Source organism: Cyprinus carpio, chromosome B5 (assembly GCF_018340385.1).
Source record: "Cyprinus carpio isolate SPL01 chromosome B5, ASM1834038v1, whole genome shotgun sequence".
Classification (NCBI taxonomy): Eukaryota; Metazoa; Chordata; class Actinopteri; order Cypriniformes; family Cyprinidae; genus Cyprinus; species Cyprinus carpio.
The window spans coordinates 30,483,662-30,511,456 of NC_056601.1; the positions used below are offsets into that span (position 1 = coordinate 30,483,662).

The 27,795-nt window shown below is 33.4% G+C and overlaps 1 protein-coding gene across 1 annotated transcript in view; it reads left to right on the forward strand.

Moving 5' to 3' along the window:
* Positions 1 to 27,795, forward strand: part of LOC109079136 (kinase suppressor of Ras 2) — a 79,113-nt gene that overhangs the window by 35,170 nt on the left and 16,148 nt on the right. The window contains exons 6-14 of the mRNA XM_042723447.1: positions 3,410 to 3,585; positions 16,365 to 16,434; positions 17,557 to 17,640; positions 19,267 to 19,352; positions 20,892 to 20,909; positions 21,986 to 22,095; positions 23,497 to 23,609; positions 26,149 to 26,228; positions 27,510 to 27,576. Of these exons, the coding sequence (XP_042579381.1) occupies positions 3,410 to 3,585; positions 16,365 to 16,434; positions 17,557 to 17,640; positions 19,267 to 19,352; positions 20,892 to 20,909; positions 21,986 to 22,095; positions 23,497 to 23,609; positions 26,149 to 26,228; positions 27,510 to 27,576 (804 nt within the window). The remainder of the gene's footprint in view (positions 1 to 3,409; positions 3,586 to 16,364; positions 16,435 to 17,556; positions 17,641 to 19,266; positions 19,353 to 20,891; positions 20,910 to 21,985; positions 22,096 to 23,496; positions 23,610 to 26,148; positions 26,229 to 27,509; positions 27,577 to 27,795) is intronic.

Consider the following 27,795-nt stretch of genomic DNA (forward strand, 5'->3'; position numbering starts at 1 on the left):
CGCACAAAACAAACAGATCATTTCCAAAAACCTTTGACAGATCTACAAAAACAACACGCTCACTGCGGCTGCTTTCTTTCATGTGGAGTTACATTATTTTTCCTCTTTGGGTCTATATGTGAAACTATATATAAATATATTATATATATTAATTATGTTCATTAAAACATACAATTTATTCTTGTGATCTGTAGGTCAGTGATAAACTCATATTAAATTATATGGAATTTATTTATTTATTTAACAATTACAGGTATAGTTCCCCCAAATTTAATTCAAAAATGCATTATGACAATAATGTTTTTTCCTCTAGTCTGTTGGTGAGTAATAAAGATATATTTATTAACATGTATATAAGATATTAATATACAGGTTTATTATTTTAGATTTTTTTTAAGTAGACACTATTTGTAAAGTCTATTCAATTAATTGGTTATTTTTAAATGTTTGATTTAATAACCAGTTTTAATCAGTTAAAAGCAATTTTTGTTTTGTTTTAACATTCATGTCAAATCTCACACTGCATAATATTTTGATGCAAATGTCAGATTATTTGCCACTTTACATCCAACCTTAAACTTCAAGACAACACAATAAAATGAAAATAAAAAAGAGAGAGACCACAAAGTGAAGCAAAAAGCATAAAAAAGAATGAGAATCTGTCATCAGTAGTTTGCTGCCAGTCGGTTTCTCTGCCTGTCACCCTGTTGATCCATCTTTATTTGTCTGTTTGTTTGTCTCCTGTTCTCCGACTCCCTTTTTTCTTCACATTCGCGTTCACACACCTCACCGTTCTGCTTATTCCTGCACAATAAGAAAGCTTCTCTCACACACACTGTCAGTATTTGTCAAATCCACACACTAATACATTGTGCTCTCAGAGACTTGCACATTGTTATTATTGGCGGTAGACACACAAACATGCTCACAATGCACCAAAAATATCTAACCATTGCTGAACAATAAATTTCTTTCCTCCGTTTTTGGAATAAAATCATTCTTCTGTTAATGATTTGCATCGTGTTGTAAGTTATTCCTTTTTAATTTGCAATTAGTTGACATTTCTGTCTATCCATCCTAGTTTAAAGCTTCATAAATATCAATGCTTTTACCAAAAGGACACCACATTTACACAGGGTAAAATCAAATCCAATTTGTTCATTTATTACATTTAGAAGTGGTTTCAGTGAATGATCTGACCATTGAAAATTGCCAATCGGGGATGTTTTGATGCTCACACTTTTCTTTTGATTCAACTCAAGCTCTTTCATATGGTGAAAACTGTTTTGCTGTCTAGTTACAAATTAAATTTGGGTCGTCAAACACAATTTTGACTTGTGGAGGAGTCCAATCTGGCACGCAAGATGATTTGAGAAAAAAAAATAATACAATTGTTTTATCAATATGATAGATACATATTATTTATCCTGTAGTTTAGCTGTTACTGTTCATTTGTTGTGTGGCATGTTTAAAGGGGTAGTTCACCCAAAAATGAAAATTATGTCATCATTGACTCACCATACACTTGTTCCAAACATGTATGAGTTTCTTTCTTGTGTTAAACACAAAATAAGATATTTTGAAGAATGTTGTGACCAAGCAGTTGACAGTAGCCATTGACTTCCATAGCCATTCTTCCATACTATGGAAGTCAATGGCTACCATCAACTGTTTGGTTACCCATATTCTTCAGAATATCCTCTTCTGTGTCAAATAGCTAAAAAAAACGAAAAAAAAAACAAACAAAAAACCCACAGAACATACACATTTGGAAGAACGGCAGAATTTTTAAATGAACTATCCCTTTAAATCTTGGATACAGTTTTTTTTTGTAACAGTTGTTTATGTGCATTTCTCAATACAAACAGCACAACAGTGGTGTCTGTAGACTAAACCATAGATTATTTTGTCTTTCTTTTGATACAAAATAGATTTAGTGAGAATATCTGGCAAAATTCATGTTTTACATTTCCATGTTTTGCATTAGTAAAAATGCACAACCCCTTTTTGCACACAGGAGTGTTTGTATGGTAGAATGGGTTGATGAAATGCTCTGATGGTTTGACAGAAAATAAACTGCTGACTGAAAGTGCAAACTGGAGGAATGTGAAGTATTTAAAAAAAAATGTACTCAGTATTGAGAAATGCTTGTAAACAGGTAAAAAAACAAGTGGTAAAGCCTTAGTTATGCGTAGCACTTGATCACATGCGAATGCATATTTTCAGCTGCATCTGGATCTGACAGCGAGAGTCGCTCATAGCAGTAATGACATCATGAGGGAAAATATCTAGAGCAGATTTCACATTTGCTTCCAAGTCTGTTTCATTATTAGGTTATTAGGTTGATTATTAAACATGATAGACTCAATGAAGTTAAGAGAAAGGTGACATGATGACATTTTCATAGAGAAGAAAGAAGGATATTCTGAACAGCAAGACATCTGCCCTTGCAAACATGCACCCACACAGAAAATAAATGGATCTAATTGGATTTGAATGCTATAATGTATTTTTTAATTGCTGACTGTGCCCTCATGATAACCTGTGGTCTGTTTATTCATTGTGTGAAGCCAGAAATCTCTCATTGTGTGACTCAGTTGGAGAATAGCTTTCCTGAGTTCACAGGCAAACTTGGGTTTAAATAAGCAACTTCTCATATACTGTATGCTGTGAGCAACATTGTTTAACAGATTGAGTGTGTCCTACTGATATGCAAGAAGTCCTCAAGACAGCAACAAAAACTGTAGCATGAAAGGACTTGTTATGAGTTCAGGGCTACAGGATTATGACAAAAATCATAATCTGAGTTACATTAATTAACATAATTTACATTATAATGCCAATACTTGTTTTGTGAGATATTCTGAGAAAGATTGCATTATAATCAGTGAACCAGTTATGAATCACTGCTTTATTTGCAAATTATTCATATTTATTTACATTTTATTTTATTTTATTTTATTTTATTTTATTTTATTTTATTTTATTTGTTTTAGACTGTCTACTCCTTTTTGATTATAAAGAGCCGATTTTACTTGGTCAGAAATCCACAAAAAAATAAAATAAATAAATAAATAAATATTACCAAAATTATCAATAAAATGTTCTTTAGGTTCGGTTGTCATTGCTAACAGGTCTAAAGCTTAATTTAAATCTGCACTGCATTCATGCACTAAATGGACAGGTCTGTGTTATAATGTTCAAACAACCCTAACCAAGGCAATTTAATTAAAAAAAAATGTTTTTGAGTACATCAATTTATTTAAGCATGCTTATGTATGCGAATTTACCTATGCAGAGTTTTGAAGCTAAATCTGTTTCTGGAGCATGACGTGCAAGTGGTTGTTTTGAAACAAGATACAACATTGTAAACACTGTGATCTTGTCTTTCCCTCTGACTGTCTTGTAGAGCAAAAAAGAAGAACAAGCCGCTGAACTTGAAGATCCACAGCAGTGTGGCTGGGAGCTGTGAAAACCTGCCAACCCAGCGCTCTCCTCTCCACTCCGATCACTCACTCCGCTCCTTCTTTTTCCCCAATTTTGTCCCTTCGACACCACCGGTGCACTCTGAGACCCCCTCAGCAAGTGAGTAACAGACATTAACCTTTGCAGGATAACACATTTTTTCAGTCCTACCTAAAACACAGCTGATGAGAACATAACTCGTGAAGAACCTCTGCATGTCTCTGTGTGTGGTACATGTTTTGTTGCTTGGAAATAAACACATGGGAAATATCCAGACAGAACACTAAAGCAATCTGGTGTCATTATTATCAGATAAACACATGAACATTAAGGACACTTTACCTAAAGTTACAGTGATTATAATTGTTTCTTATTATAATTATAATTTTTGGTTTTATTATTTTTTTGTTATAAATATGTGTGTTTGTGTGTGTGTATATATATATATATATATATATATATATATAAGATAGATATTATAATATAATATATATAAAATTTAACATAATTTATGGTAATTCATTTTTATAAAAAAAAAAAAAAATCTATATATTTTTGTTATATAACTTCAAGTCAACATGAAATCAAAATTCACCATTGATTGACTTAATACATTTCTGGTTTTATTGTGCACAGTTAATCAGTACACATTATTCAAAAAAAAAAGTTGACAATCTTCCATAGAATTGTATTAACTTTAATAACCATTTTTTAACATCAAACTATAATGCAAAACCATTATATAATTTCATTTATACAGTATTTATAAGAAATATGCAAGAAATGCATCATATTTACTAATCGTTTTTTAGTATGTTCCTATAATGCACTACCATTATATTTTGTTCCTAAACTTTCTCATTTCGAGAAAAATCCATGATCTGAATTTCTTTTTTGCACAGCATTGCATAGCTTTATCCCAAGTGCGTGTTTAAAGGCATTCAAACTCTTGGTCAGCATCATTAGATCACAGCTAGTGTTGACAGATGTCTGATGACGCACGTTGGTCAATTGCAACTTTCTTTGTCCTTTCTTTCACAATGTGACTTCCCTTCTTATCACCTACTAAAAGGGCAGTGTCCCAAACCTACATGTGTCCCAGGACACCTGGCATCGTGTGGGCGCATATTATCCAAGCCCAATGTCTTCTACACCGGGGGCCTCTTAGCGTGGGCTATTAGAGAAATAATGGGCCGAACGGAAGCAGTGTGTATGTGAGAAGACTGGGAATGACACAATAATGAATGACGCAAAAGACTCTGTTTTGGAATGAGATTATCATACAGATGGAAGGAAAAGTTTTGACTGCTTGTTTCCAGAATTATGAATGATAGATCCCCTCCAAGCTTTGGCAGTCTGCTGTATGCTTTGTACATTGTACACTGTGGGAAATATCCGGAGAGGTAACTGTTAGGATGTTTTACTTGTCATCTCTCTCTTTTTTGATGGGTTTGACAAATTAATACTTAATACATTTTTTTTGGCTCTTATTGAAATCCAACCACTGTTGAGGGTAACACTTTAGAATAGGGAACACATATTCACTATTAATTGAGTTTTCCATCCATACAATCATAATTAGCTGCTTATTAATAGTTAGTAGGGTAGTTGTTAAGTTTAGGTATGGAGTAGGTTTAAGGGATCTAAAATAAGGTAATGTAGAATAAGGCATTAATATGTCCTTTGTAAGTACTAATAAACAGCCAATATGCTGCTAATATGCATGCCAATAAGCAGCTAGTTAATAGTGAGAATTGGTCCTCAAAATAAAGTGTTACCCTATTAATTTTAGTCCTACAGTACTATTTTTAGTCATTGTGTATTTTTTATGTAATGACATTTTTTGTAGTCTTTTTTATTTAGGTTCAGTTTATTTTTATTTTAGTTCATTTTTAGTTTTTTTTTATTATTTTATTTTCAGTCAGAAATGTAAACGAATAGTTCACCGAAAAATTAGAACAGATTTGGAGAAATGTAGCATTACATCACTTGCTCTCCAATGGATCCTCTGCATTGAATGGGTGCCGTCAGAATGAGAGTCAAACAGCTGATTAAAACATGACAATAATCCACAAGTAATCCACGTGACTCCAGTCCATCAATTAACATCTTGTGAAGTGAAAGCTGTGTGTTTGTAATAAATCAATCATTAAGATGTTTCTAACATCAAACTGTTGCTTCTGGCTAAACTATGTTTCTCTTTCCATAATATTGCTTTCTCCAGTGAAAAAAAAGTAGTCTTGTCTGTTGGATCAGGAGAGAAATATGCACAGATCAAAACAGTTCAAAATAATTCTAAACAAATATGTTAGTGGATTTTTCAGTCATGTGGATTACTTGTGGATTATTATGATTTTTTTATCAGCTGTTTGGACTCTCATTCTGACGGCACCCATTCACTGCAAAGGATCCACTGGTGAGCAAGTGATGTAATACTAAATTTCTCCAACTCTGTTATGAAGGAGAAAACAAACTCATCTACATCTTGTATGGTCTAAAGGGTGAGTAAATGTACAGCAAATTTTCAGCTTTATTTCAATAACACAAATGTTTAAATGTTTTAGTTTTAGTTCTCTTTTTACTTAATGATAATAACCATGATGCTTAGAATTTTTTACCCCAAAATCTAAATTCCTCCAGAGTTTGGGATGCAAGAGCTTGTTGCATAACCAGATGAAAGATCGTTATAGTTGAATTTCCGATAAACCAGTTGCAGGGCTATAATCTCATTGGGTTTGTGGCAGCCTCTGTAATGGCATTACTTGCATTCTGGACTTCCCGATGGGGCTCCAGGCCGGAAGCGGTGGCAGTTACCAGGCCTCACTAGTGTCGTCAGCCTTCGTAATGCATCTGGTGATTTTCTGCATGTGGTGACAGTATAATTGTACACAGCACGCAACAGTTTGCCCAAGGTCTGTACTTCACAGTTTTTAAGTTTCTTGACATTCACACAGAATACAAACAGTGTGTGCAATACTATGAAATGCTTATGTGTAGTTTAACTCTGGACATCACAACTGAAAGTTGAGAGTAGGGTAGAGAAAGACAAACATCCCAGAGGCTATTGTTGGCGTTTGGATATTGCCGGTGCTTAATTTGTAAATTTTGAGGTGCCGGAACAAGGGGGCTTGGCAGAGCCGGCAAGTTAGTGGGGTGGGAAAAGGTAACAGAACATACTGTATGTGCAATCTCTATGGGGTTTTCTATCCAACTGTTTTGATGTACATGACCATTTGTGGACGTAAAACACCATGACATTATGCATTATGCCCAACAAAGTCTGACAGAAACACAGCCCTCGACATTTGTATTGAATTCAAAAGTTTAAACTCGTAGTCATTTTGTGCACGAGCTCGTGCAAGTGGAGGCTGCCGGTGTATGGGCATATAAGCACTTATTCATAAGCGTATTTCCTCAGTTCTTCAGCGTCTCCTTGCAGCATTGTCCAACAACACAAATAGCTCTCTGAAGTGTCCATCACGACAAGTTCCCTTCAAGATACAATGCCAAGCAATGCGACTTTCAGAAAACCATAAGTGCATGTAATGTATATGTACCTATTCACTTTCAATCCCTGGGTCGCAAGACTTAAAAAAATGGGTCAATGATTTAAAGGGCTCTGGCCGGACAGGGCATCACAATATGTTAAGGGACGTAACATTTCTGTCACACGCTTGAGGCATTTGGCCAATCCAGGGTTCCCACGCTTCTTGAAAGTACTTGAAAGTACTTGAATTTCAGACATATGGATTCAAGGCCTGGAAAGTACTTGAAAACTAACATAGGTCCTTGAAAGTGCTTAAATTAAATTTGAAATCAGTTTTGTTTATGCTGATATTTTTAAAAATAGTCCGATATGTGCTTCTGTCAAAAACAGAACAAAACACGGGGGGTTATCTGTTTGATATCTTGACACGATCGCGTGCAGCAGCGCGCAAAGTTGATTCTGTGCTTGCTTGATGAATATCTAGGCTTATATATATATATATATAGTATATATATATATATTATTCTGCTCGTGCCGCCTCCCATATGTTGTTGATTTAGTAGCAAATGAGAATAGCTAAAATCAATGCATATATTTGAGACAAAGGTCTTCTTTATGATTTTTGATTATGATAATTAAAGCAACGCTTTTTAAATGAAAGAATATGTAAATATATGGTATTTGGGGTAAAAAAGCACCCCCAGCTGTAGCGTGATTAACATGATAATTAATAGACATGACTTTTCCATTTGTTGACATGATATGGTTAGATTCAGATGCTAAATACCATATTATGTTGGGTGTCCTTCTTGGAGATAACTCACCATGTTTAGAATGAAACCATCATATTTAAAAACATGATATTAATAATGTTTAAGCGCGCCGCGCGCTGGCACACATGGATGTTTATATATCTATAGCGCGTGGGTTACCCGCGGGTCGGTTGGGGCGGGTAAAAGAAATTGTAACTTTGTATTTGCGGGGCGTGTTTGGGGCGGGTCATTAAAAAAAAAAACACACAACAAAAAACATATTGTAAAGACCTGGACATCGCGTTGGTTTCATATGGATTACTTTATTACCTCATATTTGTTGTCGATAAGACTTGGTTAGTTTAAAAAGTAGACATGTCAAGATTTCTATAGAAATATCTCTCATATCTCTTTTGTAGAGTATTTGTTAAGTTCAGTTCATTTTAATAACGTATTTCTAAATGAAGATCACGCAGACAAAGGCTGCAGAAAGACAGCGCACTCTGTTTGTTTTTTTTTTTATTTTATAAATGCCCAAAGTTTTCTTATTATGTGTGTATACAAATAAAAGTAGACCCTTTACCCTGATTCTATTGATGTATTGCTCTTACCTGTACGATCAAAACTGAAAGTGTAACTTAAGTTATTTTCGGCGATATGCCACAAAACGCCTATATGCAGACTGGAACAAAAAATAATTTATATTTTTTCAAAATGTTGCAGAAAATAGTACAAACTTTGCTAAAGTGTGTAATGTTTTGACCAAGTATTAACTTAAACATTATAAAAAAAAAAACAAAAAAAAAAAAAAAAACTATTTTAGCTTAGTGTTTTTAATCTATGGGGCTCTGTGGGCCTTTTACACCCGGTGCTGGGGCACCTCTTCCCCCGTGTGGGGTAAAAAGACCACTCTTGCCACCTCATACATTTATAGGATTTTTAAACAAAACAAATAACTTGAATTGTTTATTTTTTACACAAAATCAGTTGCTCCGTTAATAGTCAATACAAACATATTTTTGTATTTATTATTTTGTATGTATTATTTTGAAATATATTTTAGGCGCAGTGAATAGCACAGTTTTTCTTAAGGTGTGCCTTTAGCCCCGTTGTACCCTACCTCCCGCGTTCCTGCAATGTGTGTCCTGCTCCCGTATATGGCATATAATTTTCGCACATCAGTGAGCCGCTATCAATATGCGGGGTATTTAAATAGGCAAATCTCACGGTAGCGGGGGTTTTACCCTAACCGGAGATTTGCGTCCCGCGGGAACCCAATCCCAAAGTCTAGCGCATTAACCTATGTAAAAATCGGTGCGTTTCAGAAAGGCGGGGCATAAAAAACAAAAAATAACAATACATGTAAAAAAAAATGAAAAAAAAACACAAAACAAAATAATTTTCATCTAACAACAAACAAACCACCCCACTACTAATACCTATTTCAATTCAATACAAACATGGCGGTGGTGGCAACAGCGAGAATCAAAGTTACACCATTCTTTTTTTGCGTGAACATTTTGGCGGCATTATGCAAATCTTCCCACATCATTATGTAAACATGTGGGGGCATGTTTAAACGAGGCATTTTAGGAGGGTGTGGACAACTCTTAACTTTTATAAAGAATATCTCTTTGGGTATGAGACTTTAGTCTTTGCAACTTTAGGGATCTTATCTATTCACAAACAGCTTGTAAAACCCCAAAGAGAAAGGAAAACTTGAAATCGCATCATATGACCCCTTTAAGGAAAATTTATGGGCCTAAAGCCTATGTACGTTAGCCTACATTCAATGTTTTTTTTTTCTTCATAAAATCATAGTGTAAAATAAATAAATAAATAAGATAAATATATTTGACAATTAACAGATTAACAAAACAAAAGAAAAAACTCTATGCAAACTCTAAGAAAAAATAGTTGCAAATGTACTGCTGAGTTTGGTTCATTTTTGTGAAGTGCGGCACTCCACAAACAAGTTCAAGGAAAGTTTCAGAAGGTAAACTGAGATGACAGAAAGCGCATCCTGTATGTTTTTTTTTTTTTTTTTTTTTTTGAAAGCACATGTTCTGTTTTTAGTGTGAGTGAATGCCAGCGCCTCACGCACACACAACATTTTCTAGCATTGCAAACTTGAATTCGTTTTGGCTTGTTTATAGCTACTTATACTTTTTCGTTCTTGTTCTGTATATATTATATATTTTAGTATTCTTATGCTTGGTTTAACTTTAAGTGTTATATGAGATGGGGATCCCCCTAATGAGGTGCCCGATTAGATTTCGGAGGTGCTGGATCCAGATCCAGATTGTTCCGGCACAAATTAAGCCCCGAATGTTAAGAATCTCAAATGTTTTTCTTAAAATTCCTAAGGAGAAATTAAAATGTTTGCATTCGAATGAAAATTTCTGACTTTTGATTATACATTTTGATATATTGGCAGTGCATAGTTTGTGATAATGTTCAGGGTCATAATATTAATAATACTGATGATGATAATGATGCAAACATTTATTTATTTTGCTTTTATTTTGCAGATTATCCACAACTTCACAACAGAGAGACACAGTAAAACTTTGACTTTTAGACAGAAAACGAAAATAGCACAAAAAATAGTACTGGCGAGGTATATGTGTTTTTAATCGGGATTTGTGCAAATGCAACATCCTTTGTCCAAGTTTCCTTTGGTCTCCATTTAATTTCATTACTTAGAAAGAGTTTGAGGACTCTTTTGTCATTTTCAAGCTATAGAAAGATTTTAAACTACTGTACAATGCAAAAGCCAACTTTGGACCGTAATATCTTGGCTGCGACAATTTATCGTCATGACACAAAGACACAGTGCAGCACTTTAATCACATCATTTATCAGGCTGTCAGTCAAATCCATAGAATTGTTTAAGAGCAGGTCAAAAGCAGGTGTTAAATATATTTAACGTCACTCATGTTTCCCTATTGAAAAAAGCCTCTCAGCTGAAACCTTACCAAACTGTAAATCCAATAATGGTGTTTTGTCGTGTTCTGGAAAAGACTAAGAGGTGAATCAATATGTTAGTCATTGTTTTACAAACCATTTTGTTTAGTCTGTCTGATTGTAAGATGCCTGTGATATTTATATCAGTGACACTGGCATGTGATTGGCCAGTTGTGGCAGCTGGCCAACTGTTGCTTCATCTGCTACAAAAAAAAAAAAAACTCTAGTTTGTCTTGTCATGTCTAAATTTGATAGTTAATTTAGCGATTGAGTCAGCATCGTGGTTTTTAATGACTGGCTGTTGATTTAAAAATGGAAAGAAAGAAACGTATCTATGTTTTTCTGTAAATTAGACATCTGCCTCTGGTAGCTGGTATTTTTAGCAATATTAGTGGTGTAGTTATTTATTTATAATTTTTTTAAGATGCACCAATTAAACACACATTCACCTGCTCAGTATTGATGCTGGTTTGTATTTACAAGTCTGTGTCTGTGCCTGCGGATAAAACATCCACCTGGTGTGAGAGGAATTGAGTTTGTCAGGTAAACTTGGGTCTAATAAAAAAACGGCTCACTTTGTCTCTGTTTCTTCATAGGATGAAATGATTTGATTTGTAAATGCCATGGTATAGAAATTAGTAATCATTCTGTTCCATATTATTTATATGATACAATCCTTGTACCTTGCTACCACCACAGTACTTTTTTTGATGGATTCTGAAGTCTGTTGTCAGTTCTTGGATCATTTTTCAGTTGGTTGTTGTTTCAGTTTAATCCTTACAAATGTATTTGATTATTATAGTAAATAAGATTAGTTTCTGGTTTTTGTTATAATTTGCATCATCTCCTTTAAAACTTTGAGTGGTTACCATAGAAACAAGCAAGCAAGGGTTTTGTCTAAAATTATCACTGTAGTGTTATGCTAGTTTATGATCATTTGTTTTTACATATTTATATATGTTCACTGTAATTATATATATATATATATATATATATAGAGATAGCTATATATATATATATATATATATATATATATATATATATATATTATATATATACAGTACAGGTCAAAAGTTTGGAAACATTACTATTATTTATGTTTCTGAAAGAAGTCTCTTCTGCTCATCAAGCCTGCATTTATTTGATCAAAAAACACAGAAAACAAACCGTAATATTGTGAAATATTATTACAACTTAAAATAATAGTTTTCTATTGAATATATTTAAAAAAATAATTTATTCCTGTGATGCAAAGCTGAATTTTCAGCATCATTACTCCAGCCTTCAGTGTCACATGTAACATCCAGTCTATCACATGATCATTTAGAAATCATTCTAATATTCTGATTTATTATGAGTGTTGGAAACAGTTCTGCTGTCTAATATATTTGATGAATAAAAGGTTAAAAAGAACTGCATTTATTAAAAAAAAAAAAAAATTCTAATAATATATCTTCTAATAATATATTTTCTTTACTATCACTTTTTATCAATTGTAACACATCCTTGCTGAATAAAAGTATTGATTTTTATTTTAAAAAAAAGAAAGAAAAAAAATTACTGACCCCAAATTACTGACCATTAGTGTATATTGTTGTTACAAAATATTTATATTTAAAAACATAGCTTCTTTTTTTTTTTTTTTTTTTTTTTTACTTTTTATTCATCAAAGTATCCTAAAAACGTATCACATGTTCTGAAAAAATATTAAGCAGCAGAACTGTTTCCAACTTTGATAATGAATCATCATATTAGAATGATTTCTAAAGGATCATGTGATGATGATCCTGAAAATTCAGCTTTGCATCACAGAAATAAATGATAATTTAAAGTATAATACATTTAAAAAAATATATTTTAAATTGTATTAATATATCACAATATTACATTTTTTTTCTGTATTTTTGATCAAATAAATGCAGGCTTGATGAGCAGAAGAAACTTCTTTCAAAAACATAAAAAAATAGCAATGTTTCCAAACTTTTCACCTGTATATCTGTATTATCTCTAGATCTATCTATCTATATCTATCTATATATATATATATATATTATATATATATATTATATATATATATATATATATATATATATATATATATTTCAGCTTTATTTCAATGATCAAAAATTATTTTTAAAATAGTTTTAACAATAACAACACTGGCTGACATGCACATCTCTGATAGTTAAGTACTAAACTGATGCATATACCAGGTATAAAGATATCAATGAAGACCAGCTTCTGGTTTTATAATCAAATGCCTTTATATTTCCAGGATGTTTAATTCGGAGAAGAACTTCTTAGCATGAGCAGGATTACTTTGCTATAGTAAAAATATATTTTTTTATTATTGTCTAAGCATTTTAATGAAGGTATCATTGAAATAATGTACAAAAGACATTAGTGCAGGGGTTCTTTTCTTTGTTCACCGTGGATGTTTTATATGCAAGCGTGTATATTCATATAAGTGGATAAATCCAGCTGCATTAAAAAGATAATTTTGTACACATATTGCTAAGTTTGTACATTAGAAGCAGTCTGTTTAATATTTTGTTCATAGGCTATATCTAATTTGCACAGCCCTTGAGTTTTTGAGCATTTGTGGGAAAGTCTGAATGATTGACACCCATGTGTACAACAGTATGACATGTTGAAAAGTTTGTGCTTGTTTTTATTCATGGCAAATTAAATTTAAATAAATAAATAAATATCTTAATAGAAAAATTATTTTCTTAGTTTCTGCATGTTCTAATGAGTGATATTGTTTCAAATCATGAAACAGGTTTGTGTTGACGGACTTTGATGATGTGTATCTTCAGCACAGTTAGCAGTGCAGGCTGCTATATTGATAATATTACTTTTTTATTTTTTGCTTCTTAGAAATGCACATTTGACAGTAGCTTGAGTTGACAGTAGAAGTAGCTTACAGTAAATTTATGTTCATTATCAAAAACAGTAACATCTGAAAAAATTGGAACAACCTTATTTTTATATGGTGAAATGTAATTATTCAGACTGTTTGAGTTTTATTAAAATTAACCATTGGTCTTCCATACAGTAGTAGCATACATTTAGATCATGATAAGCAGTCACAAACACACATATAGCACCTCAATACCATGGTAAAAATGTAACTATATGTCTTCTAGGTATTTGTATGAAAAACAGTATCTAAAGAGACTACATTTAGTATAAATGCACAAAAACTTAGTTTAATCACAAAAAATACTGTAATTATATTCTCACTACTCCTTTAACATATTTAATTCATGTCTACATTATTAATGTAATAAAATTCAGTATGTATATATATGTACATTTTTGCCACAATACCATGGTGCAGTTAGTGTTACTACAGTAAATCCATAGTAAATGATGGCGATTTGTAGATTGAAAAGCTTTCTGACTGTATCCTTGCGCATAGCGTTTCTCCAGTTTGTCAGTGCTGTTTCATCTGGCTTTAAACTAGTTTAAATTACCAAGTTACCTTTAATTCTTTGCTGTGTTGGATGACCAAGACTTATCAGTAATTAAACACATCTGCTCTAGTAAGCTTGCGCTGTGCTGCCGTTTGAACTTTGCACCACTGTTGCCAACTTCTTTCAATGGACAGTAGCTAAATCAGCTTGAAAAATCGCTAAATGTCACTAGATGACACCATATGCTAATTAGCATATTCATGACATCATTGCGTCATATCGCCTTTTACATTTGTTGTCCAAGAAGTTGCTAGGCACTTTTTTTGGAAAAAAGTTGCTAAGGGGGTCCGAAAAGTGGCTAAGTTTGCTCACTGCTTTGAGCTGAGTGGATAAATGGTCCGTGTGTGGCACGGTTCAAATGAGTCGCGCTGTTTTGTTCCACTTGTGGTGCATAAACATTATATAAAACATTTATCGAACTCTTGTTATCTTTTTATCGAGGAAAATTAAATTGCGATAATTATTGTTTTATCACCAAGTCCTAGTGTCACATAATAAAAAGTTTAAATTTGCCTGTAAGTTTTGATAAAAAAAACCCCAGGGCCATTAAAGTGCCCATAGTTCGAAAAACACTCATATATTTATGCTATTTTTCGCCTCAAGACCACTCGTGATTCAAGGGAAGTCCAGCACCCCAGAACAAAGATCAGATCAAAGCTCTGATCTAATTTGGAACTCCGTGTTCATCCTGATCCACCTGAAAGAACCAGCCGAACAGAATGCCGAGGTCACAATAGAGACACACTCACAGCAATATTTGATATAAGCATCAAGCAATGCACATTGACAGAGGCAGTCATCAGGAATCTCAAGTGAATATATAATCAAAGGCAGACTATGAGGCAGGTTATGAATGCAAGGATCCTCATATTTTTTCATACAGTATTTTATGCTTTTAGAATAAGGCAGAGCAGATTATTGTATATGTGTGTGTGTGTGTGTGTGCACGCACATTTGCTTGTGTACTTGTCCTCGTATCTTGTAATCATAAACAAATGGAGTATAATTGAGCATGGACAATCTGATGAGTGGCTTTTCGAACTAACAGTGCTGTGGGAAGCAAATGCGATTATTGACTTACATGTCTCCATTTAGGTTTTATCAGATCTTATCCATTTGATTGATGACAGGAGACATCAAATCGAAATTCTTCAAATTCTATTAGATTGATCTTTTTAAGAATTTAAGGATTTCTATATATTAAATACAATGTATTTTTTCTAAAACAAATGATAATTAAGTCATTACCATTCATAATTTGTGGTCTGTAAGTTTTCCAAAAATGTTTTTGAAAGTCTCTCTTCTATTTGATTAAAAATACAGTAAAACAGTAATATTGTCAAATTATTACAATTTGAAATAACTCTTTTCTATTTTAATATGTCTAACTGTAATGCTCATTTGATGCTCAAGAAACATTTATTATTATCAATGCTGAAAACAGTTGCCAGTGTTGCAAATTGATACAGTGATAAAAAAAAAATTTCAGGATGAATAGAAAAAAATGTATTTATTTCAAATAGAAATCTTTTGGAAATATCTTGTATAAATGTCTTTACAGTCACCAATTCAGGAATATATATATATATATATATATATATATATATATATATATATATATATATATAGCATACACATATAAATATATAAATACATTTAAAAATATATATATATAAACATACACTTAAAAGCATACACATATAAATATGGTGTGTGTGTGTGTGTGTATATATATATATATATATATATATATATATATATATATATATATATATAAAAAACATTTAACAATAAAACAATAAATTGTTTTGCATTGCTTTATGGTTGTTGTACAATACATGGATATTTTAACTGAATTCTAGATAAATGCAAGCTAGAGTTATGATTGTTAATAAATCACTTTATTGCCAATAATTCTAAACTGTTTTAAATAATTTAAGAGATTTGTCTTCATCATTTTACTGTTAAAGCTGTTTTGTTTATACTGTGGCTAAGAAAATCTCTTAACCATGGTAAAATCACTGTATGGCTTCTTGTAACTTATTGCTTTTATTTATTTTTTTAATTTATAGCTCATCCAAGAATTATGATACATCTTTTAGCCTCTTTATGAAAGTGATTTTAAGGTTTATAATAGTTATTTTTTTTTTTTAATTCTTTGTTTACAAGTGTTAATCCTGTTTTCCTGTGTCTGACCCAACCATTCTGTTCCAGATACTCTGTCTGTTCCTCGCTGGTCTCCTCAAATACCTCGCAGAGACCTCGGCAACTCCATAAAACACAGGTAAGTTTTGTGCAGATATGAATTTGTGGTAGTGGTTACAAAATGTCAAGCCAATTAACTTGTGTGGTTGTGCAACCCCAGTCATGCCTACTCACATCTGATGACTTGATTACCCCAAATACCACCGATCCCAAGTCAAACAAAGAACACTTAGTCCATGGAACACAGTGCTTTTGTGATCAAAGTTATAAAGGGTTTTTTAATGAGAGCTCACAGTAGCTTAGCCATCAAAACATATGCAAAGTTCACCAATGCTAACAAATTCTCATTTTCCTGGTACTTTAGATGTGGAAATCAGTGTCTATTTGTCATCATAGATGGACAACTGCCAGTTTCAAAATGCAATTACAATAAACAGATCCAAAAAATTGAAACGCTCATATCAACTTTAAACTGGCTACAGTGATGTGAGCTGCGTACTAAAGCCAGCCTCCTCTTTTATGAGACAGTATAGCTTCAATCTAATGAAGACACTTTGACACTGTCAGATCCCATTAGTCATATTCTATTAACTGTCAGCTTCTGTTCATATCAGAGAAATAGATTGGCAATGCACAGTGACCCTTCAGAGGAACTCTATTCCAGGAGATTTGAATGGCCCTTTTATTGTGGAGAATGGCAAATGTGACTACATGTAAACAAAAAGAGATAGAGATAGAAGAAATGAAGAATAAAGAGAGCACCTTGGCTTCCATGCAATTCTGCTGAACAATCACCAATGCATCCGCACAGCCTTTGTCCTCTTGTGTACTGGTCAAGTGCAAAAGCACAGTCGAGTGCAAAGGAGATACTGAAAGATCCTCAGTTACAATTAAATTACTATAATTTGAGAATTACTGCCGAAGTACCTATCTTTGGGCATTCGCTGGACATATCTGTCTCTCGATGAAAAGGTTACTTGGCAAACGTGATCGCTGTTGTGACACATTAGCTATTTCATCTGAAGAGTTTAGGAGTGGTTGTCAAAAGGTCAGAACCATCTGCTGATAGTTTGACAATGAAGTAAACAAATCCATATGGCTTCATGCATTTTAAAAATGGATGAAATTTGAGTTTTTTTCTTGGAAAATGTCTCAAAAAAGGCTCAGTAATGAATCACAGTACTTATTTGTGCTTGTACAGGTTTTCCACAAAGTATTGGATGTCACAGACATGTATCGTGTGCGGGAAAGGAATGCTGTTCGGCTTAAAATGCAAACACTGCAAGTAAGTGCTAAAATGTTTATATGGGAGCCCATTTCCCCAACATAAGAAAATCAACCATATTTCTGTAAATCATGCAAGTGCTAAAACTTTAGTATAGAAGCCCATTTCTGCCACATAAGAAAACAAATCATGCTTTTAAAACTCATAAGTATGACATGAAAAGTTGAAATTATGAGATACTAAGTCATAATTATGAGATAAAAAGTTGAAATTATAATATAAAACAAATATAACAAAACAGTTGAAATATGACAAAACAGTAATGACAAAAGTTAAAATAATTATGTAGTCATAATTATGAGATAAAAAGTTGAAATTATAAATTACTAAGTCATAATTGTGAAATAAAAAGTTGGAATTCTAATATAAAACAATTATAACAAAAAGTTGAAATGTGATAAAAACAGTTATGACAAGTTGAAATAATTATGTAGTCATAATTATGAGATAAAAGTTTAAATGATAAGATACTAAGTCATAATTATGAGATAAAAAAATTAAATTATGACAAAAGATTGAAATGATTATGTAGTCATAATTATGAGAAAAAACACTGGAATGGTAAGAAACCAAGTCATAATTATAAGATAAAAGTAATAATAATAATATAATAATAACATAAAAAGTTAAAAAATTTTACAAGATGTTTACATTATGCTAACAATTATGACAAGTCAAATGATTAAAACAAAAAAGTCGAAATTGGTAAACAAATTACTTTTGATACATAATTAAATAATAATACAGTGTTAAAACAGTGTTTCTAATACTGAGTCTATGGGAGTGACAGTAAATTTGACATCGTTCTCTCTACTGACTGCTGTTATCTCTCTCTGTTTTTTCCTTTTTTTGAAAGTCATGAAAACACTATCATGGAGTGTTTCTTTTGCTATTTTAGCAAAATATATGAATTTTGTGGTAGTCTCTCGTTCACTGCCATAGACGTTTACTCAACTATGACGACTTCTTCTGCTGAGAAACCCGGAAATGTGAAAGAGGTCCATACATAATATATATGAAAACAACTTTTAACAATCCCTAGCAGTCTTTGTGTTGAATTTTGCATCAGCAAACACCACGTTTACGTTTACATTTACGGTTAAAATTCTTTAAAGATCAAAAGATCATAAAAAATTAAGTTATTTTTGTAATTCTGTCTGATGCTGAAATTACAGACTGAATCACTGAATGTAGACTATAAATGTCAAATGTTAAATATACACGCCATTATCTATTATTATTTCTTTTACCATCTCTTGCAACAACTCAAATCTCTGAAAATGAAAATTCCTAACATTTCAGCTTTGTAACGATGTGATTTGATGTTTTTGTTTGCATCACAGCCTCTTCAGAATTCAGCGCTAGAGACTTTGTGCCTGCAGTAGTGTCTGAACATTCAAATTGAGCATAATTATCATTATCATTAAAAGATTATTTGAATAAATTACCTGCCTAATAGTTTCCACTCTACCACCCTTGACTATGGCATCTTGTTACTAAGATACTTGCTGGCTTTTGACACCCTCAAAATAATGACTGCATATTAAGTGCTTGTTTTGAATATTCATTGATTTGCTTTTACAAGAGCAAACTAATAAACATTTCTGTCATGCTTTCTTTTGTTAGATTGAAGTGCCACAACAAATGCACCAAAGAAGCTCCACCCTGTCATTTACTCATATACCACAGAGGAGGTAGGGACCCATCCAGAGGTATTTAAACTTTTATGTTTTTTCTTTTTCTTTCTTTCTTTCTTTCTTTCTTTCTTTCTTTCTTTCTTTCTTTCTTTCTTTCTTTCTTTCTTTCTTTCTTTCTTTCTTTCTTTCTTTCTTTCTTTCTTAATAAATGCTTAAAGGGGTCATATGACGTTGCTAAAAAAGACAATTATTTTGTGTATTTAGTGTAATTTAATGTGTTTATGTGGGTTAAGGTTAAAAAAACACATTATTTTCCATATAATGTACATAATTTTTTCTCCTCTATGTCCCGCCTTTCTGAAATGCATAGATTTTTACAAGGCTCATCGTTCTGAAAAGTGATGTGTGCTCTGATTGGCCAGCTATCCAGTGCATTGTGATTGGCCGAATACCTCAAGCGTGTGACAGAAATGTTACACCCCTTACCATGTTGTGATGCGTCCCGGCGCGATGAGACAAGATCAATAAAACACATTACAAACGAGGCATTTGTTGCATCCAGTGGGGACATATTTGCTGATTATAATGACTTATACTGTCTTTTTACGCGTTGCGTGGCATCACGCTGCATTAACATAAACCATGTCTGCATTTGTGATCGGAGAAACGACAAATAACAAGCGCTACTCTACATTGCTCAAATCTCACATTTGAATCATCAGTGGCAAATTCTTTAAATATGAAAACATTACAGGCTGTGAGTCAGAACAGACAGCATTGTAGGCTACTCTCCCAGGTTCAGGAAACAGTCCTCTATAAAATGCGCTGCACACATCTGAATATTTGGGTTGAACTGTTCTGAAACAGTATTGTAAATACAAGTTAACCACTGATTTCTAATTGTGTCCTCTTTTGGAAGACCAAACAAATTAGTTTCGCTTTCACAACAAAACACACAGCATCTCCACAACATGGTGGCGGTGGCAGCAACAACACTACAGCGAGAATCAAAGTTACACCTTCTTTCTTTGCATGAGCATTTGGGTGGTGTTATGCAAATCTTCCCACACAGTGATGTAGACATGTGGGGGCGTGTTTAAACGAGGCATTTTAGGAGGGCGTGGACGAGTCTGTACTTTTAAATAGAATATCTCTTTGCAACTTTAAACCTATTTTTTCACTAACAGCTTGTAACACTCCAAAGAGAAAGGAAAACTTGAAATCGCATCATATGACCCCTTTAAAACAAAAACTACTACTCAAGGCAGGCTATTAATTATGGGCCAAATATAATTTCAGAAACAGCAATATTTTTATACACAGCATGTGTTCAACCTCATAATTGCTTTATTTTCAACTAAACATATTTAATTACAGGCTTTATCTTTTTCTGAAAATGTTGCGTTTTGAAAATTGGTTTCCAAATTAGAGAATGTGTTTAAAGGCAATGAAGAATGTATTTTTAAAAGAATGTCACATCTACTTTGCAGTAATGTACTAAACAATTTGTCTGGTTCTCTGTTAAACATTATAACCTTCAGTCTGCACCCATCTTACCTTTCCTCTCTTTTTCTTTTTCACCACCACATTTTCCTCTCATTTCTGATATTGCAGATCAAGTAACATCTCAAGGTAAGGGAGCAGGTTTGTGCTCATCAAACACATTATTTCCTATTTCATACCTTAGATTTTGTGCTGGACAGTTTTCAAATGTTCAAACCACAATACCGTTCAAAAGTTTGGGGTCTGTAAGATTTTTTAATGTTTTTGTAAGAAGTCTCTTCTGCTCACCAAGGCTGCATTTATGTGATTAAAACTACAGTGAATAAACAGTAATATTGTTAAATGGTATTAGAGTTTAAAATCACAGTTTTCTGTTTTAATATATTTTAAAATATAATTTATTCCTGTGATGCAAAGCTGAATTTTCAGCATCATTACTCCAGTCTTCAGTGTCACATGATCCTTCAGAAATCCTTCTATTATGCTGATCATATGCAGCTCAAGAAACATTTCTTATTATTAATGTTGAAAACAGTTGTGGTTGATATTTTTATTTTTGGAAACCGTGATACATTTTTATTTTACAGCTTTTATTTGCAATAGAAATCTTTTGTATCTTTTGCAATCTTTTGTCTTGATTGTCTCTTTTTAGAACAATTATTTGTGTCCTAGCTGAACAAAAGTATTAATTAAAAATAAAAAATCTTACTGAACCCAATCTTTTGAGTGTAAGTATATAGTATATTACAAAAATTAATATAAGATAGGAAAAATGTCAAGCCAATTTTGTTAGGCTGATTTAATGTGAAGCACTGTTAGAAAATTATACTAACTTTAGGAAATTAGATGAATTGAGTTTTGTTAAATTACTAGCTCCAAATTGAATTTTATGTGTCTTATTTGCGTGCTTAAATTTAATGGTTCCTTAATATGAAATTATATGCTTTTATGCACGTGAAATACACAAAAATTTGTTTTTCTTTGCTGGAGGAAGTGAACAATGTTATTTTACACTCCCTGATCGTTGCTGTTGGATTTCCATGTGATTCATACCTGTGATATTTCTGATATATACTATACATAATACATGGTTTAGTGTCTCTTCCATTAAAATGTGACAAGACTTTTCAGAGTTTTTCTGTTACCGTGACAACTGCCTCCTGTTACCGTGGATACTATGCTGTTTTTCTCACCCTCTTTCTCAGCTCGTCAGCTCGTCAGGACCGAGTCGGTACCATGTGACATAAACAACCCCCTCAGGTACTCCGACCTCCACATTAGCCAGACTCTCCCCAAGACCAACAAAATCAACAAGGTAAGATTAGTTACGTTCCATTACGTTTGAACAAACACAATTCAACCATGCTACATCCCTCCATTGTCAACATTATCACAAAACTTTCTCAGGCACATTGGCATTATAATCTGTAATCTTTAGAACAACTTGTTTGCTTTTGCTTTTTATTCAAACAACTTGGCATGAAAAGCAATTTTCGCAGACCAACATTAAACAGCCTTCCTGTCATTTTTGGCACACTTGTTTTTCTTATGTTTATTGGAAACCAAGGCACGACAAGATGAGTGTGACATTTTTAACACACCATGTCAAGACTACTTTTAAAAAACATGTCTGGGGATCCTTGCATTCAATTCCATTCCACTGCACTCCGTCCAGCTATTTTTAAATGCAGAACACGTTCTGTGAGTGTGTGTGTGTGTGTGTGTGTGTGTGTGTGTGTGTGTGTGTGTGTGTGTGTGTGTGTGTGTGCTCACTCCCTGACAGCATAAACGTTTCTAGAACTTGTGTGAAGGGAACTGACTTCATACATCCACTAAAAATCACCTTCAGACCAGTTGGTTATTTGTAACTGCAAAAGTGGTTAAAAAAGAGCATGCTATGAGGGGCTATGAAGGGCCGTACAAGCCATAATTCATTCTGGCGCTCTCACACACTTATATTCTCCTTTCACATTTATACATTTTTTGCTCTCATATTCATAAATTTTAACACACACATTCTTACATTTTCCTCTCATATTCATATATTTTATGCACGTTTATACATTTTGCTCTTATGCAAGTATACTTTTAATGTTTTAAATAATAAATGTATGTAAGAATAAAATGTGTACGTAAGAGAAGAATGTATGTATGTGTGAGAAAGTATAGTGAAAACGGAATAAAATAAGTTCATAACCTTATCATCTGACATTAGAGCTTTAAAACTCATGAACTAATTGTTATTCTTCCACTCTTAATTTTTACACAGATGCAGTTGGTTTTATGTTGCGTTGTATTTTATAACTTTTGTTTTTCTCAAAGACTCAATTTGTGACACTTAAGCAACAAAAATAGCAGTCAAAAAGCCTTTCAATGACTGGCAGAGCATAGAGTCGTGCCTTTTTTTTTGTTTTGGATTTCTGTTGTCTTATCAAATATATATGCCACTCAATCATACTTTACGACAACACTGCTGGCTATTGATGTGCTCCTCTTTCTAACACAACGTTGGGCAGTTTTTCAAACCTAGCATGGCTCTCCAGTTTTCAGCACATGGGAGATCAGGTCGACAGCTGCCACACCTCTGTTTTATGATTAATCTTTAACCGACCGTGAGAATGAAGCCGGGTTTACTGATGTCTGACCGTGCTGAGAATGAGCAGGGAGTAGGGAGTGTTTTTGTGTGTTACAAAAAGTCTCTGTGTCTCTGTTTCAGGACCACATCCCTGTGCCATATCAGCCCGACTCCAGCAGTAACCCCTTCACAGACTTTTCAACAAATAATAGACTGCTTAATGCTCTTGTGGACGCCAGAGATTTTTTATTTAGGTTTTTTGCTAAAAATGGCTAGGTAAGATTATCCACAGTTGGACTAACACCTAACGGATTTGCTCACTACATAGTATCTTCACACGCAAAAAATTGATAATTATTCAAAACCAGCCTCAATACCCAATTTTGCTTGTAAATGTACTTTTATGCAGGATTATGACCAAATATTATATTAAATCCTTTTAACACAATTAGTTTTCTTTTCTATTAGCATAGGTTTTTTTTTTTTTTTTTTGTTTTTTTTTATTGAAAGCTTTTCCACAAGTTTTGACAGAATCTATTAGCATAGTTTTAAAAAAAAAAAACATTAAAAACCTTATTTTTTTTAGCCTTCAGTGAACCGAGCTTAGTTTTTTGAGTGAATTTTGGTTTGGCCAAAATTTTTGCCAAAATTTGCCAAAAGCGGTGATCATCACCATCATAGTGAAGAAAAAGAATATGAAAGATTTGCTTAAAGGATATTTAGTTATTAAACATTACATACATATATTAAATGGTTTAATACAGTACATTGATGTACTGTAGCATTTTAAATGAGTTTGTTAGCAGTAATCTACATTGCTGTGCGAAAGGCTGTAAAATGCTGTGTATATACTAGAAAACCATCATCATTTCACTACAGGCACAGTTGAGCAAGGTACTGTAGCAATTGTACTCTGCTGAACCGTGTTAGTTGTGAGCTCTAAACGATTCACTGACTCAGTGAGTTTGATTCAGACTGCAGACTTGATTCAGTCTTTGTGAATCTTTCTTGACTGACATCAGTATAAAAACCAGTTCAAAAGGGACATGATTTTCTTCCCCACCAAATCGGACATCACTACCTGTACAAAGCCCCTAAAAGGACATGGTAGTAGGGAAAAATCGGGGTGGGAGGAAAACATATTTTACAAATGTTTAGCGTTCTCTCACAAAACTTTTGCGTTTCCTCGAGAAACTTTGCATTCCCTTGCAAAACTTTTGCATTCTCTCGCAAAGATATTTGGATTATCTCGCAAAACCAGCTGAGTTTCGCACAAACTCTTCCCTGTTTACTTTGCAGCTTGCAGTGTTTCATACACAGAAAAGCAGATGAACCCAGAGTGGAACAAGCAGTTTCACATGATTTTATTAGTTTTTTTTTTTATACTAAGCAACGTAAAGCACGCTTTTCTATGAGAGAGAAAACGCTTATTGTGCAATTCAACTCACATTTTGGGCTTGAATGTATATAGTAGGCTACATATTTTTAATACATATATAATATAGCATATTTGGTCTTTTTACTCAATCTCCATTGAAGCTGTGTTAAAGCGTTTCTATGAACTGCAAGCTGTAAAGTAAACAGGACGAGGTGGTCCGCACTCAACTAGATTTTGCGGGGAACGCAAAAATCTTTGCGAAAAGAATACAAAAGTTTTTGCGAGAGAAACACAAAACAGTTGAAAAATATATTTTCCTCCTACCCCAAATATTTTTCCTCCTCCGTTCGTTCCTACCATCATGGTCCCTTTAGGGGGCTCCGTACTCCCAGTGCTGTGTGTGTTGCTGCTGCGTTGTGTGCAGAAACACTAGTACCCAGTCTAATCCTGATTTGTTTTTTTTGTTTTTTTTAAAGAGCGCGCTAGGTAGAAAATGCACCACTGGGCGGGTCCACAAACACGTGTTTCTCTTTGCTTATTACACACAGGGACGCACAGCCAAAGATAGCCAATTTATAAAAAATGAAAGGATTAACAGTGTAAAAGAAACTAGTTATTGTGTAGGCTACATAAATATTAAAATGTCATACATCTCATAATGAATAGTCATTGCGTGTATCAGATATCCTACCTATTTGCTCTCGCATGAGCAGATCTGTTTGCTCTCTGGAGAAGCGTTCAGTGTGTGGGCACCTTAAAATCTTATCCGCCTATTAAAATAGCGAATCCACCATGGTGCGAGCGCAACTCGCTCTTAAAGGGGAATGGGCCTGAAGGTGAGTAGTTGACTCTGATTGGTTTATTGCACGTTATGCCCAAAAACACACCCATTACTCATTAATAGAATAGGGACATCGCTTTTAGACCACGTGTTGGGAGCGCTGACCGTTTTCCTGTCGTTATACTAGCAAAAGTGGATTCAGAAACGCCTTATGTGCACCTTCGCCGTGCGCTTTAGATCATACGCTTAGATCGTTAAAATAGGGCCCCTCAAGTTTGTGAAGAATGAGCCAAAGAACATCCCATGCCAGAAAATTTGAGTTCACATGACATCCTAAATTTGATTAGTGATAACACTGCAGAAATCTAAATATTTGAATATTTAATATATTAACATTTAAAATCACAACATTTCTTTGTTACTGTATACATTTTTCAAAATCATAAAAATCTGTTTATTTCTCTTTATTTTTTTTTATTTATTAAACGTTGAATCTCAGATTTTCAGTGAGTTTCAGACTTTTGGACCCCTCTGTATTCTATAAGTCACTATTTTTATGGCAAATGCATCTTTGTGATGGATTTTGCAGAACAATAACACAGACCAATAAGCATCTGGGGGTGTGTTGAATTTTATTGAATTCTGTCTGCTTCTCTCCTGTGCTTTTCTCAGCATCTCATTTCTACAAATGCAAGCAGCAGTTCATCTTCCCTGGTAAGTGTGTCATAATTGGTCATTACCCCTACCCATAATGCAGTACGGCATGCCGAGGCGAACTTTTTTGATGTTATTTTTTATGCCGTCTTTTCTTTGAGGCGCAACAAACCCCCTCCCTCTCCCTCTGTCCCTCTTCTTCTTGTCGTCTCTTAACCAGCAATGCTGTATTCTCTAATGATGGTTCTTTTAAAGACGAGGTCGCCTGCGCCTCGCTGACAAATAAAGGCTGATAAGTGCCTGTATTCTGTGGGAGGCACTCAGCTCGCTGCATGTTTTTGATGAACGTGTGGAGGGAGGAAAGCCATGTTATGTTGGTAGCCTGATAGTTTAGAATAAAGGCTATTGATGCCAAGTTTGCCAAGTATGTTGCTTGCTTACAAAAATAAATCAATGGACACTCAATGTCGTTTGGATTGTTTCTATTATGTATAAACTCTTTCCTACAGCTATGTAGGAAATCTGTTGCCTGGAACAACAGTAAATAATACATATACATGTATGTGCTCACTACTGTTCAAAAGTTTAAGGTCAGTAAGATTTTTTCAACGGAAGTCTCCTATGTTCACTGTGACTGCATTTATTTGATCAAAAATGACGTAAAATTGGTAATATTGAGAAATATTATTACAAAGTTTTCTCATTTCTAATCTAATTTATTTTGTATCATTACTTCAGTTTTCAATGTCACATGATCCTTCAGAAATCATTCTAATATGCTGATTTGGCACTGAAGTAACATTTCTTATTATCAATGATTGAAAACAATTGTGCTGATTAATATTTTTGTGGCAATTGTGATTTTTTTCAGGAACAACATTTATTTAAACATTAAACTTTTTTTTCTTTCACTTTTGATCAATTTAATCCATCCTTAGTGACTAAACATTTAATATCTTTCCAAAAAAAAATTAACTACTGCAAATTTTTAAACAGCAGTGAATGGCTTCAGATGTTTGTCTAGTATGTAATCTACTATATATAATCATTTTCATGTAGAAAATGATTTTTGAGTTCTTTTTGTCTTTAAAAGAATGTTTATTTGAAGATTTTTGGTGTGTGTTTTTCAAGAAAATAAAATTTTCTGAATAAAACTTGTTCTACATAAAAAAACAAAAAAACAAAAACAAATTCAGTGTAAACAGCTTCTGTTTTGGTGTAAATCAGAGTTGTTGTTCTCAGCAGTACTCCTTAGTCTATGAAAATACACTCTTTTACAAATGTTGTCATTTTCTCTCTCATCTCTGCCTTGCGACTTATCGTCTCACTTTCTCTTTGTAGATGTGGCCCCTGAGGTTCCCACCAGGGCCCCTCAAGTCATTCTACACCCTGTTCTGTCTGAACCTGGGTAAGTGTGTGCGTGTTTATATGTGTATGTGAGTTTATGTTGATTTGACATTTTAGAACGCATTTAAACATGATGACATCAGTCTGTCTACAGTATGTAGAGCTCACTGGGATTTGGAATTAAAGTGCAAAAGATCATTTATCAATTACAAAATCAATTATGTACTGTAAGTTTTGATTAAGCATTGATTTTGATTGGCAATCAGAACAAGGACTACGG